The 15073-nt window shown below is 39.2% G+C and overlaps 1 protein-coding gene across 6 annotated transcripts in view; it reads left to right on the top strand.

Moving 5' to 3' along the window:
- Positions 1–15073, top strand: part of Dgkb (diacylglycerol kinase beta) — a 514351-nt gene that overhangs the window by 479325 nt on the left and 19953 nt on the right. For all 6 annotated transcript variants that reach the window (XM_038336848.1, XM_038336843.1, XM_038336846.1 and 3 more), the window contains 2 exons: positions 8380–8500; positions 9771–9831. In XM_038336848.1, the coding sequence (XP_038192776.1) occupies positions 8380–8500; positions 9771–9831 (182 nt within the window). The remainder of the gene's footprint in view (positions 1–8379; positions 8501–9770; positions 9832–15073) is intronic.

Genomic DNA, 15073 nt, shown 5'->3' with positions numbered 1-15073 from the left:
TACAGCTAAAAAGAATCATTTTTCTTTGTACCAAGGGTATCAATGCAATGGTGTTTTGAAAATTTTTTTTAAAGTTACATGTCTTGTATGAGTAGGCAGAGGAAAAGTGAAATGCATGGGTCTAATCCGAAAAAGGTTTGGCTTCCTCAATCCCCCAAAACAGCACCTTATAAGGGAATAGAAAGCCCTCTGTTTCATAGTGTTAAGAATCTGAAAGTTGGCCTTTGACCCTCTCTTACCATCCCCAGCATTGGCGAGGAAGACAGTTCCAGAGGCTGGGAGGGGGAGACGTTCACCAGCACGGGGAGGGGAACAAGACACTTCTCAGGGGCTCACTCTGACTTTCACATCACTGTTTGTCAGCAGATGCTGAACTTTTCCAAACCCTGCATTCATGTCAGGGCACAACTTTTTGGAAATGCATGCTCTTTGGAAACTTGCAGCCCACAAGTAATAAAAACCACGAGATGGTGGATACTGAGAATCCCTGCAGTGCTAGGCGGCTCGTGCCCTCTTCGAGGTGATGTCTGTGTGGAATGAATTTCTCTGCTAACGCTACAATTGACATGGCAAAGGATATTGTATTTCTTTTAAGTATTTACAAATGGAATTAATTTAAAATCCCATTCAAATAAAACTACTTGTGTCAACATTAATTCAATTTACTAATCCTGGACAATAGTACAATTCTTTTCCTGTAGACATAAGGTCATGAAATAAAATTACCTTCCAGCACTGGAAATAGGAGGGGAAGCGAGCTACAAAATAGGAGCCAGGTGTCCACCAGGCTATTCTGACTTGTTCATAGGAGGCACATCAGACGGGACAGCCCATCTGTCACCAATCTGTTATAAGCTTTCAAGCAAATAAGACAAACTCAGCAGAGGCTTCCCTGACTGGCGTATTTGTTTTCCTAGAGGCAAGGATGAGTCAAGAACTGTTCATCTTTGTATAGCAAGGTGATGCAGCTAGGGAGGGGAGTCTGTGTTTGAGGAAACAGGTAGCAGTTCTCATCAGGGTTCATGAGGAGAGATTCACAGTCTCTCAGTAAAGCAAAACTAACGCGCGTGCGCACACACACACATACCACACCACACACACACACACACACACACACACACACACACACACACACAGTTTCAAATAGGAGCAATTATGTTCTTAGTGCACAGAGCCTCAAAATCAGCAGACTTTCAAGGGATCTCCTGCAAGACACCAGACTTCAGGTTATAATTCTCCACGATTTTGGCACTTAATGGTTCCAAATAAGAATTGTTGATACTTAATTCTGCTTGGCTCTGTAGCCTTTTCTGTGAAGACAAACAGCCAGGAGAGTGAGATTTACTTCTGACCAGCGATGCTTTTATGCACAACAACCCAAGCTATAATCAAGTCTCTCAATCTCTAGCTAGAACGTGCAGTATTTATATGTAAGCAGGATAGATTAAATACCAAAACAGCTCTGATATACAGGGAAACACTCAACATAAATCACTGTTTTTCATCATTATATTTTGTCTTTATTTGAATTCTCATCATTGGGTTTATGAGTTTAAGAGCACTATGATTTTAAGATTTTGGTTGTTGCTTTCTTTTCCCCATAATTCTTTGATGTTGAAATTAAGGAACAGCAGAGGCATCTCTCTATGCTCTGCATTTCAAGAAAATAACAGATGTCCATCGTTCTTCTAGAGAGAATTAGAAAACCCGGATAGCTGCAAGGAAAGGGCCACTGGCTGTGTCCACATTAGGTTGAGATTTTAAATATTTTTTGTTGTTGTTATTTTGCTTTGTTTGTTTGTTTGGTGGGTTGGTTTTTGTTTTGGTTTTTTGGAAAGTAAGGATAGGTGATATCTCTGCTGATTCTGCTCCTTCTCGGGCCACAGTGTTAGGGTGCAGATGCCCCTCCAAAAGCTGTTCAGAATTTGCTGACATCTGCCTTCATTCATGAGCCTTTGCTTTGTTCAGTGATGGCACTAATATGAGGAGACACTTGAAGTAGCTTAGTTTATAGAGGAGGGCAGAGGAGGCAATGCACTGTGGAAACATTCCCACGCTAATGGCTCATTCACTCAGAAAACAAGTGAGAGCCTTCAGCCCCTCCACAAAACTCAGAGAGAGCAAGCTGTCTCCAGGACCCAGAAGCAGTGGTATTCAGTTCAGTACTCTCTCTAACACACACACTTTGCTTAGCTTTCCTGATCTACACTCTGCGAGTTGAAGCCGTGGACAACTGTGGGAAATCTTTAAACTGGTTCTCTGTGGGCCTTGTCAGTGGAGTGATTTCTTGGGTTGAGTGTCCTGTGATGAAGATTACATTTCAAGTGAGCTATAATCAAGCAATTTGTCACAATGCTCTGGTCACAATGGGGAGGTTGTTGACAATACAACTTTTTCTTTTTAGGAAGGTTTAGAATTTTAAAATGAAAACCCATAAAGTAATAGTCTTCTCTGTCCAGTTGTTTAAAAAAATATTACTTTAAATGAGACAATCAGATGTATTATTTAAAAGTCATTTTAAAGGCATGTGATACCTACGTGTGTGTATTAATCCTTTACACACTTTTTAGATTTTATAACATTTACTAAATTTTTCTCTTTCTTAATTTCTTTTAAAAATAATTTTTGGATAGAAATATAAGCTCAAAAGTTTTTTGGAATTTCTTAGTTTTTACACAGAGATTTTTCAGAGCACACGTGACTTGGCACAGTCTTCATTAGTAGAATTTTCTGTATTTTATTGTAGTAATGATATTTAAAATAATTAGTATTGTTAATAGAATGACATGAATATGCAGGATTTTGCAGCTTTCATTCTTTTTTTCCCTCAGTACCTGCAACAACATGAAGTAGGGGCCAAGCAGACCTCATTGAAAACACAGTTTTCCATCAGATGTAAAGGCTTACACACATGTTCTGTTTCTTATCAGCCAAATAAGGAGAATAGTATTAACCTCAAAGGATGCTGGGAGTGTTAGGTTTGTTTGTTTTCTTGCTTGCTTTTTGTTTTTGTTTTGAGTGTCGCAAGTTTTAACTAAGAGAATGCCTGCAAAGCCCTTAGTAGAGAATTTGTTCCTAGCAAGTGTGTGTGTGTGTATATATAAAATGTGCTTATATTTGTGTGTATATATGTATGTATGCATGTATATGTATGTATACATATATGTATATATGTTTATGTATAGATATTGCAACTCTTCCTTTCCCTCTGTCAATTGTTGGTGCTGCACAGCCACATCAGGGTCTTGAACACCTGCCACTGTAGTTATAAATGGTGCAATACAGACCATGTGATATGAAATTTTCACTAAAGTCAGCCCAGCATCAGCCTCCTTCTAACGCTGCACCCTGTCTGCAACAACAGCAGGACAAAGGACCACGACGGGTAAATTGAAAACCAGCGTGCAGTGGATGCAGGCGCTGACAACGAATCTTTGAGTTGTTCTCATTCGTGGATGCATTTGTAAATGTTTGCTCAGGGAATTTGGGTTGCAGCTCATTTAGAATGTATGCTTGGCCAAACAGACACTAAGACAATCAAGAATTAGTTTTCTCCAGTAGGAACATAAACTGGACCTTCACCCACATCTCCCACAGTAGGACGGCAAGTTGCTGGGTTCCATCCACATGGGTTTTCCTACTCTGCTCCACACCTCCCTCCTCTTCCCTCAGGACACTCTCTTCTATGACACGCTACAACCCACACTCAGCCTGTGTTTGCAGCGCATCTTCTTCTGTTCTCTCACATATGGCAGTCTGAAACAATTATATAATGAGACACATTACCAGGGCCTGGCTGTCAAGATGAAGAGATGATGAATAAATATCACCCACTTATTAGCTCCACTGCTCCTGTGCTCACTGAGCTAGCTGTGCCTCTGACATTCAGATTTTCCTTTCATACCCCTGGCTTCTTGTATAATAAAACAATGCAGCATTAACAATATCCAGGAGAAACTTTGAAAAGTCAAAGGTAGGACTGGGTGGGACTGGGACTAGACACAGAGCACTGCCTGTACCATGTGAGGACCTGGGGTCTGTCTGTCCACTGTAGCACGCACACACACATACACACACACACACACACACACACACACACACATACACACACACACACACACACACGTCACTATTCTCCTGGAATGTGTTGACTCTTCCAAGGCTAATGTTGAGCCACCCACTCTTTCCTGTTTCATAAGTATTATCCCCATTGAAGTTAAAGAAGAGTACGATCTTCCTCAGGAGGGGAACACACACCCTTTTGTAGTGGCAACTCAGTTATATTTTAATAAATAAAGCTTGCCTGGGGATCAGAAAAGTAAAACAGCCACAATAGCCAACCTTCAGATCAGACAATAATGACACACACCTTTAATCCCAGTAGCCACACTAGCTTGCCATAGAAACCAGGTGGTAGTGGTGCACACCCTTAATCCCAGCACTAGAGAGGAGAATAAGATGGGAGGAGACAGCTCTCAGTCTCAGTCTCATTCTGAGATCCATGGAGGCAGGATTGCAATTTTTGGACCGAGGAGAAGTAAGAGCCTGTGGCAGGCTGCTTTATTTCTTTGACCTTCCAGTTGTACCCCAATTTCTGTCTCTTAGTTTTTATTGTGTTACACCCTATGCCAGGATTGTTTTCATTTGTCTTTTTGGCATGTGTGTGCATACCTGTCACAGCTCATATGTGGAGGTCAGAGGACACTCTGCATTAGTCTGTCCTTCCCCGCACCAAATGGATTCAAGGTTTCCAACTCAGGTCACTAGGCCTGGCCAGGCTTGGCGAGTGCCTCTACTCTCCGAGCCATGTCTCCAGCCATTGGGATTACTTGATGCCCAACAGGTGACTTTGGGAAGAAGTGCCTCACCTAGATATGTAGGTCTGACCACAATTTTCCCATCCTCTTTGTGAGCCCAATTCTATTTTTCACACTCAAGAAAGTGAACAAGAATTTAATGACTGAGCACAAAAGAGAATGTTAGGCTGTCCTGATTCTTCTGATGTAGATTGGAAGCACTGCTGTTTTATGATATGTCTATATTCAAAAAACGGATCATGGAAAGCTTTATTGCATGTGAGTGCAGTGAGACACCATGGTTTGAAACAGCTGAGAACCACATGGATATGCGCACGGACGTGTGCATCCAGATACTGACTTCCAGGCTACCGTGGTGTCGTTTCTGTCTGTAACAGCAAATTAAAGTGAAAACCTCTCTGATCTGAGAGAACTAATGTTTCTCTTAAATAGAAATGGACAGTCATTTTTGTAAAGGCTCACACAAAGAACATTTTAGACTTTTGGAATCCTCATGGTTCCCCGACACAGGATCCACACCGTCATTGGAGCCTGCTAGTCATAGAACTGAAGAATGAAAACAAACTTATTAATAATGAAATTGGAAATACCACATGGTTCTCATGTCACTGTATATTATTTTGGCTAAATTTATCCCACTTGTTCAATATATGAAAATCAGTCTCATCTCCTATCTCATGGAAAAACGGACAATGCAGGGGATTTTGGGCCATGAGCTACAGTTCGCTACAACTCTTCTAAATATCCAATCAGCTCCCAGGGATCACACCAATTTATTAAGTGAATGTTGCCAGTCAGTGCTTTGTGGGATGGCTGCACTTAACATTTGACTGGGTGTGAAATGAAGAAGTCTTGAATGTTTTTAAAGGTACAGACAGAAAGAAGTTCACCAATACATAGATAGCAGTTATGTATCCAAAGTCATTTGGGATCCTGCTCTCAGGAACTGCGGACAGATGTGTGGACACTGTATCAAAAGACCAACATATTATGGGAGCCTGTTTGCACATTCGACTGTAGGGTTGTTTGGGTTTTAGCTTTTCCTTTGCTTTCCTCCTAACACCTAATTAAAAGGAATATGGTATTTATTTACCCTTGCTCATATTCTTCAATATTATGCCATTTCTAGAGAATTCTTTTCATGCAAGGGCATGAAAGTCCAAAAGTCTAAGTCTTCTGGATTCATGAGGTGTTATCTTCTTTACCGATTATTAACCTTAGAATTGATTTGCAGGGTATTTTTTTTTTCATGGAGAAGAAGACAAATTAAAGATAAAAATCAGCAGGAGGGTGGTAGACAGTAGCAATATGGTGTGGGTGTAGACAAATCCCTGTGATTCCCAGAAAAGTTAGGGCTCACAGATCAACTCTGTTGTGAGAAATGGTTTCACTTGGAGAAGAGTTCCCAGCCTCAGATCATTAGGGGAAAAAAATCACATAAAATCTCACCTATTTAGGATCTGAGCAGTAGAAAACCATAACCCCAAATACGTGCTCCATCACTGGGGTGTACCTTGTGACTATTACCTTGCACGTAGCTGGGCCCTCAGCATCTGCCACGGTACCACTTTCTGGTTGACATATACCTAAGAAATGTGAACATTAGCACCCAGACTAGAGAGCCAAGCACATTTGAGTGCCGGCTCCAGCTGAAAGAATATGTTTCTATTCCTTGTCCATCTGTTCTTGGCAGCAGAATTTTAAGCTAAAAACAGAGAATAAGCTTCTGAGAAACAAGTCTAAATAGGGTGAAAGCAGCAAGATGTCTTCTCTAGAGCTTCAAGTCCCAGCCACAGCTCGGTAGCACTGGTTTATGGCTGAATGGTTGTTTCTATTTGGGACTACTTCCTGTTATGACTACAGTGCAAAAAAATTAGAATAATATTCTTTTATCAGTCAGTTTAACACTTATTCTTTTGGCCTTACATTCTGTTTGAAGAGCTTATGTTACATTTTCTAATGATCCTGATCCTAATGAACTTTTGGGAGTTTTAAAGAGCTGTTCACTACAGTTGTATCTATTGAACATGGATCATTAACATCTCTGAACTCTGAGCTATTACACATTCCCAAGTAATTAGTGAAAGCTTCCTGTCCAACATGGAGCCCACACATTCACATTTGCTTATCCCGAAGTCCAACATTGATGGTGCAGAAGGACTACGTGTTGATCTACTTTTATTGCTGTGGCTTCCCTCTGTGCGCTACCCACTCCAGACATTTTTTTTTGTCACTAACAGAGTATTAAGTTTATCTACACTTGAAAATGCAGCAAAAAAAAAACATTGCAAGAATACCACACTGGGCTAGGTAGTGTGTGCCTTTAAGTCCAGCAGAGGCAGGTGGATCTCTGTGTTCCAAGTCAGCCTGGTCTGATACCAAGTTCAAAGCCAGCCATGGTTACACATTGCGACTCTGTCTCCAGAAAACAAAAGACATAACAAAGAACACCACAAAAGAAAAGGACATGTGTGGTCACCATGCTTTTTGCCTCCTATTAAGACCTCAGCATCCTGTGTCCTATAAATGAGCAAGTCCACTGTCAACATGTGGGGGTAGGTTCCCCTGAGAGTCAGCTGCTGGGATGGTACCCCCTGCTTTCTGCAGAAGTGATAGCCCGTGAAAAGAGCTGGTAGCTCACAACGTACACCTTATGCAAGAAATGTCTCTGGTTTTGAAGTATCTACTTTGCATATAATTAGTGCATGTGGTTTGTGCTTCAAAGTGAGTGGGCTCAGCTTTATCATGTCCTTGGTGTGTAGAAATTTAATACGCGATCCCTAACTTTCAACTTCTTTGCATTGGCTTAGGATGTCTAGCAGTGAGGTTCGTACTGTGACATGTGCTTAGTAAATACTTAACAGGTGGTACCAGCCCCCTTCCGGTGTTTCTGTTAATAATAATAAGATGGTGTGTGCAAAGTACTAATTATCTCATCTACTCCTCAATGTCACTTTGGTCAAGTATATATTGCTTAACCTAAGGAAAATGATTCCAGAAACTTGTATCATTTCTTGAACTTCTACACAGTTACCCTGTGTTCAAACCGCTCGATGAAATAGGACTTAGTCTTGATAACCTATGAAATAAACAGCTTCAACTCCATGATCTCCAGGGTTTCTTGTTTGAGTAATTTAACAAAATCACGTCTGACAGTAGATCTGTATGCTTTATTTATAGTGATGAAATGTGTATTTGCTGCCAAATGTCTGATGTGGGCTGTATAGCTCTTCCATGTATACATGTGGAATAACATTAAGTTTGTTGATGTTAAAAACTACTGGTAGGGTTTTTTTTTCTTTCTTTTATTTTTTTGGTATTATTTGGCTCTGAATTTGTTCTTCCCACTTGCTTTAGAGTAAGCTGAGAGCGAATAGTTTTCCATACAGCTTCAAGGATTAGTTATACTAAGACTTACAGAAATACTGGATTTTTTTTCATTACTTTTGATTTTTGACACAGACATTTTGTGTAGTGGCTTTTGTGACTTCCATAAGATACAGTGGCATTACTGCAGACATGCATGTTCACTGTGACTGACAAGGGATCTATTTTCTTTCAGATCTGAGTGACCAGCTGCTAGAGGTTGTTGGCTTGGAAGGCGCAATGGAAATGGGCCAAATATACACAGGGCTGAAAAGTGCTGGCCGGCGGCTGGCTCAGTGCTCCTCTGTGCTTATCAGGTAGATCTCTGACTATAACCGACAGTGTGCGTTGACATGACATAATCCCAAATTAACTGAAAGGGTGTAAGATTTATGATAATGATACCTGTCTTATTTTTGTTTCAGCTGATCAGTGATTAAAGCTTACATATTCGAAAATGGTGGAAAGGAACAGATTTTATAGGTTCAGTAGCTACTTCTTATCACATTCTTCAGAATCGAATCTTATTTACTACCTTGGTGTTTTGGTTACATTTCTACAACTGTGACCAAAATGAGGGGAAAATATCTTAAAGTACAGAGGGCTTATTTTGCACAGAGTTGATAAGTATCAGCCCAGCATGTGGCAAAAGTGTGACAGAGCAGGTGGGGGCAACTTGGTAGCCAGGAAACAGCAAAGACAAAGACCAGGGACAACATAGTCTCAAGAACTTATTTCTGGGGATCAGCTTGTTCAAACAGGGATCCACGTATTGACATTTCTAGACTCCAAAGTTTCCAAAGTAGGGCTACCAGCTAGGGACCTAAGCTTTAACATATTAGTCCATGGGAGATTTTACAAATTCAAATCATGTGGAAGCCCCAATCAATCTGCAGGTTTAATATATCTCTGTGTTCAATCCCACTCATGCTCTCAAAGCACCAAAGTATTTACTGAACAAATCATCCCAAGAAAAAAAAGCAACTGCAGTCCTATTAAGTTACATTTCCTCATGGGCTAACATGCAGCAGTGATTTTGTAAATCTAAAATTAAAAGTCAGTATATGGTAAAGTTTCCAAAGTTTGAATTTTTCACATTTTTTCACCTGTAGAAAAACATGAGATTTTGACCTCAAAGTAAAACCACATACTGTAGTGCAGACACAAGAGGTATGGTTTTATGAATGTGCTGGTTTGAGAAAGTCCTTGATACCCCACATGTTTTTGTTATGGTTTGCATACATGTTTGGTTGTGGTGGTGGAAACACGTGTGCCAGGAAAAAAATCAGTTTGGTCTTAGGAATTTAGATCGTGTCTTTGAACACAAATCCTGGTTTCTTCTTCTGGCCTGCAGAAATATTATGTCACCACATCTACCAGGAAGCTTTTAACATTATTGTAACCAAGAAACCTTTCAAAGTGTTCATTAATAGTTAATGCATTAATAGTTAATGAACCCCCCTTTCAGAAGAGGTCAGCAGTGATCATATTTGCCTTTTTTGGACTTATTGTCTTGTGCTTTACAGATAATTTCTTAGATTAAATATTTTTGCATTATAGTTACAGTGAAATACTTTTTTTTTCCAGGACGAGCAAGTCACTGCCAATGCAGATTGATGGGGAGCCATGGATGCAGACCCCGTGCACAGTGAGTACTAAGTGATCGGTGATCATTACCAGTATTACCTTTGCCTTCCGGAGATCATTAGCATTTCTATTGCTAAATTGCCACAAAATCTCATCTTTTGTCCTGTCTTCTCTATGTGGAATATTCTTTTTTTACACTTATTTAGGTGGAGAAGCTATTGCATTTAGGCTGAAAGCACTGTCCACTCTTGTCAATGACTTAGCTTTTGAATATATGTTTGAGTCTAACTTCAGATACCAAAGACCAGCTATAAATTCTGGAACAGAGAGCAAAAACTGAGAAAGTTTCTTTTAATTCTCTTGTTTAATTTCCAAGCACCTAATTTAAAAATTGGTTATGGGACCTTGACACATATGAAGAAAAAAACTCCTCATGCAGTGTTAAGTTGAATCTTTGTTGTGTCTGGAACATTTCTTATAGTTACTAGAGTTCACTACATTTTTAGTAAAACAGAAAAAACTTTTTTTCCCCAATAACTGCCATTCTGGTGGAGATGAGACAGAATCTTGATGTTTTTGATTTGCATTTACTTGATGGACAGTGGTTAGACACTTTTTTAAAGTTTATTACCTCTCAATATTTTATCTTTTGAGAAGTCTTTTCATCTCATTAACATGTTTAATTTGTTGGTGTTTAGTATTCTTAATTCCTTGTGTATTCTAGATGGTACTTGTAAGTTATATAGCTAACAAAAATTTTCTCACATTTTGTAGGCTGTCTCTTCATTTCTTTGGCTAATTTTTTGATGTTCAGAATCTTTTAAAATTCATGAATTCCCATTTGCTGATTGTTGACATTATTTCCCAAATAATTATTGCCTGTCCTACTCACAGGGCTTTTCCCTAACCCTATATATCAAAGTGCTTTCCCTACCTTCTCTTCTGTCAGTTTCAGAGCTTCGGGTCTTCCAATAACTTCTTTGGTTCATTTAGAATTGATTTCTCTATAAGGTGAGAGGCAGGGATCTCCTTTTACATATCCACCTATAGATATGCCGGTTCCTTTTAACTTTCTGATGCAGAGGTGTGGACAGGTTCTGTTCAGTTGTTTTCTGCTCTCTTGCTGTAAATTACAAATATTCTTTCAGTTTTTCTTTCACTTACTAGATTTTATTCATTTGTGTTTTCTCTGGTGGTCTTTAGACTCTCTGAATGGGACTGTCATATTAACTTTATAGTCTCACAGATGTTAAGTATTGCCATTGTTAGAGTTAGGGTTGCCTTGGTTAGGGTTACTATTGTTGTGACAAAGCATGACCTAAACCAACTTGGGAAGGAAAGGCTTTATTTGGCTTACATATCCTGAATCATAGCCCATTGAAGAAAACTGAGACAGAAACTCAAACCGAGCAAGAACTCTGCCTCCTCCAGAGACAGGAGCTTATGCAGAAGCAATGGAGGGGTGCTGCTTACCATGGTTTTCCAAGACTGCTTTCTTACAAACCTAGGACCACCAGGTCACAATTGGCTCTGCCCTCTACCATCAGTCACTAATTAAGAAAACACCCACAGTCGTACATTGTGGAGACATTTTCTCAATTGAGGCTTTATCCTCTCTGATGACTCTAGCTTGTGTCAAGTTGGCATAAAACTAGACAGTACACTAACGGTGGCAGTAATTGTACTGTTAGGGATGGTAGTGATGTTTCCAATGCTCGTGGTAGCAATAATAGAAATGATGATAATGGTGATGATATTATGGATGTGCTAAATAACACCAGAAAAAGTAATAGTGATTATGATGGTTATAGTATGAATTGTGGTAAACTTATAGTCATGGTGGTGATCATTTTTCTGATGTAGGACAGCAAGGATCATGGAAATACCAGTACTAGTCTGAACACCAATGCTGTTCACCCAAGTTCACAAGCGAATAACAAAAATAAAACAAAAAGAGTAGTACCCAAGATCTTCATTGAGGGCTCTGCATTCTTGCAGATGCTGCAGGGTCTTGAGTAAAGAAGCAAGTAATGACAGTGCTAATACTTTACACTTGCTAAGATACTTACATGTACACACATCAAACTACTTGCTCTGTATTGACACGTGCAATTCACACACACACACATTACATTTAGCTCCACTGTATGGAATCAACACACTAAAGAAGGGGAAGCCAAAAACTTTTGTCATATTCTACACAGCTAAAGTAGTACCTAAAGTCCATGCAACAGGATCTGGGGCCTGCATTCTTCCTCACTGATCCCACTGTCATCCCAAGACGGCAAAGTCCTGGGTGCCTTGAGAGCTCTCTTGGGCCAGGCCTTGGGCAAATCACTAGCTGCAGTTTTCCACTTCTGAAGGACTAGATCAATGGATATTTAATTGAAATTTTAGATAGGTTGAACTGATTCAACATCAGCCCTTTGACACTGATTTTAGAGTTTTTTATTTTTCAGTTAGTAGCACGATACTCATATTACCTATGAATTATTATAATCTAGAATTGCCGAATTAATAATTTTATGTAATTTAAATTTAGATATATTTTCCTGAAAAAAACATGTATTATAACCTTCAGTGAGCCAAGAACTATATGAAACTAAGGCTTATTATTATTAATTTAAATTTTGGAATATTCTACTTTTCCTAGAATCACATGGTACTTTGAACTTTAAATTTAACTGAAGAGAATATTTAATATTCTTAGCAGTGGTATAGTTTAACTAGAGAGAGGGGTTTTTTCCTTCAATAAAATAGCACAATGTTTTTCTTACAGAGCATAAGAATTTGTAGAATGTTAAAATTCTTTGCTAAATTTAAATATCCATAAGCTGATATTCGATTTATGAAAGAGTTTCTCCAGTCATAATTTTAGAGGAAACCAGAAGGTCTGCTTTCTTTCAACTGAATAGATGGTGGAGAAGGGCAAGAAATGCATATGTCTTGATTCTTAAATCAATTAATGCTATTTAAAAAATCAAGATAATATAGTTTCTTGAGATGGATTATAGTGGTGGTTGCTTAATATTGTAAATCTTAACAACACTGAAGTTGAAAGCATTAAAATGGATTGTATCATTTATCAGAATATCAAGAAAATAGTCAGTCATGTTTATTTATAAATTTCACCAAATCTTGTCACAAATATCAAGAAAAGCAAAAGCTGAAGAGGTTTTAAATCATCCTTTACAATTCCTTTCATGACTTTCTAAATCCTCCCACTAAAGACAATCAGCAGATAATTGTTAAATAGTCCTGTTATCACAGTATATCAGTACTCACAGCATTGATAAAGTGGATTTTAACCTCGGAACTCTTTCTTCATAATTTTAATAAGCTTATTTAAACGAGAAGACTATGGATTCTAGAAGACACATTGACATGGATGGTTTGGAAAAGCTGTCTGTAAGCTGAACTCTAGAACCTCATTTGATTTTCTAACTTGTTCCTCCTGAGCACACAGCACAGATTGACCTTATTAGCATGCTTTTATGTAATGCGAAGGGCTGCCTGAAAGGGGGAAGGAAATGAAGCATGATTAATAATAACCCAGAGACAGAAATCGGGGTTCAACGTGAAGGTCAGAAAAGCAAAGCAGCCAGCCACTCCCTCTTACTTCTACCTCAGACCGAAAATGGTAATCCTGCCCCCAAGAATCTCAGAATGAGACTGAGACTGAGAGCTGTCTCTCCTATTTTATAATATTCTCAATTTCTGGGATTAAGGGAATGTGCACCACTACAGCCTGGTTTCTATGGCAAGCTTGTGTGGCTACTGGGATTAAAGGTATGTGTCATTGCTGCCTGGTCTGTAAGGCTGGCCAGTGTAGTTGTTTTACTTTTCTGCTTTTCAGGTGAGCTTTATTTATTAACATGCAAATGAAATGCCACCTAGAACATTTAGAACAATAGGATAGGGCAGGACACAGACCACATCAGATTTCACCTCATATTTGTGCACCCAGAAATCCCCACTTCTGCAGTATATAGACTAATGATGGAGTTGATGTCAGTAAGAAGTGACAACACAGAGAAACCCTCTCGATAAACCACACAAAAAGAAGTGGCTACAAAACTTGAAGCACCTGCTTTCCTGCATGACCTCCCTTACAAGTACAGAGGATTCTAGTTCTTCTTCATATTATTTTAAACATTCCTCCCCAAGTGTTTTCAGAGCTGGAAATTGGAGTCATCCTAGACTACATTCCACACCCCCAAACCAATAAATACTACCACTTAATTACATTGTTCATTTCTGCAGTCCTTTTCCTCCAACACTACTGCCATCATCCTAGACTTGTCCCATTGCACTTCTGGCTTCTGGAGAAAAGACTAAACATGTTCCCATATCCAGTGTTGTTCCATTTAGCATCATCACTGTGAACTCTAATTCTACCATAATACTCTCTACTTAGACTCTTTTCTGTGTGAACACAGGTCAAGTTTGCTGCTTTAACAGTATCTTTTTCTACTTCTTCCTTCGCATAATCCATTACTTCCTAAGAGTCTGGAAAATCTTTCCTCCTTTACTGCTGAGGGGCGCAGCTCATTCTTTGGGATGGTCCTTGCTGCTTCACCTCCACAGAGCCTTCTGTAGGCATTGCCATTTCTGTCCTGTCTTCCACCCCACTAACCTCCACCTCACTCCCGTGTCCGCTGCTTGTGATAGCGCCAACCAGGGCACACTGAAAGTCCAGCCATTTCCCATCCCTGTAGGCATCAGTTCCCAGAAGTCAAGGACCATCATTGTGATCTTCACTGAGTTCTCAGAACACACAACTGTTCCTCCTCCATAATGTGGTTGCCAATACCAAGTACACTTTGAATTTATAAGTTTCTTAAATACTTCTTGGGGTATTATAGCATTTTAAAAAACATGCTTTCTCCTAAAATCTTCTCTCACTGAACATAATGTAGTTTGGCTAGCAATTCATTCACATATTTTTCATATCTAAATACATATAAAAGTTATTTTGAGTTATCCTTATTCATTATATTCTCAAAGCAAAGAGCTTGAATGTATCATGGAAGGAATACTTTTGCAATCTCCAAAGATTAAATCCTTCTGTTTCCTGTTTTGGTGTAACTAAATTTCTCTGGCTACTTCTGTGTTATTAGTTGTGTATTTATTGGACACATCCAGGACTCTAGAAATGACTTGACATCTTGGTAGCCAGTAGCTGTGCATTAGTCACTGCCTGTGACACCTTCTCAAAGAATGATGCCCATGGAATTCTACCATGAGCTCAGTGATTAAGAAAAAGAGAATTCTTGAAGCTTTCCTCCATATGGCTAAAGCCA

Source organism: Arvicola amphibius, chromosome 7 (genome assembly GCF_903992535.2).
Source record: "Arvicola amphibius chromosome 7, mArvAmp1.2, whole genome shotgun sequence".
Lineage (NCBI taxonomy): Eukaryota > Metazoa > Chordata > Mammalia > Rodentia > Cricetidae > Arvicola > Arvicola amphibius.
The sequence above is the reverse complement of the archived record's forward strand: the minus strand, read 5'-3'. Positions and strand labels throughout refer to the sequence as shown.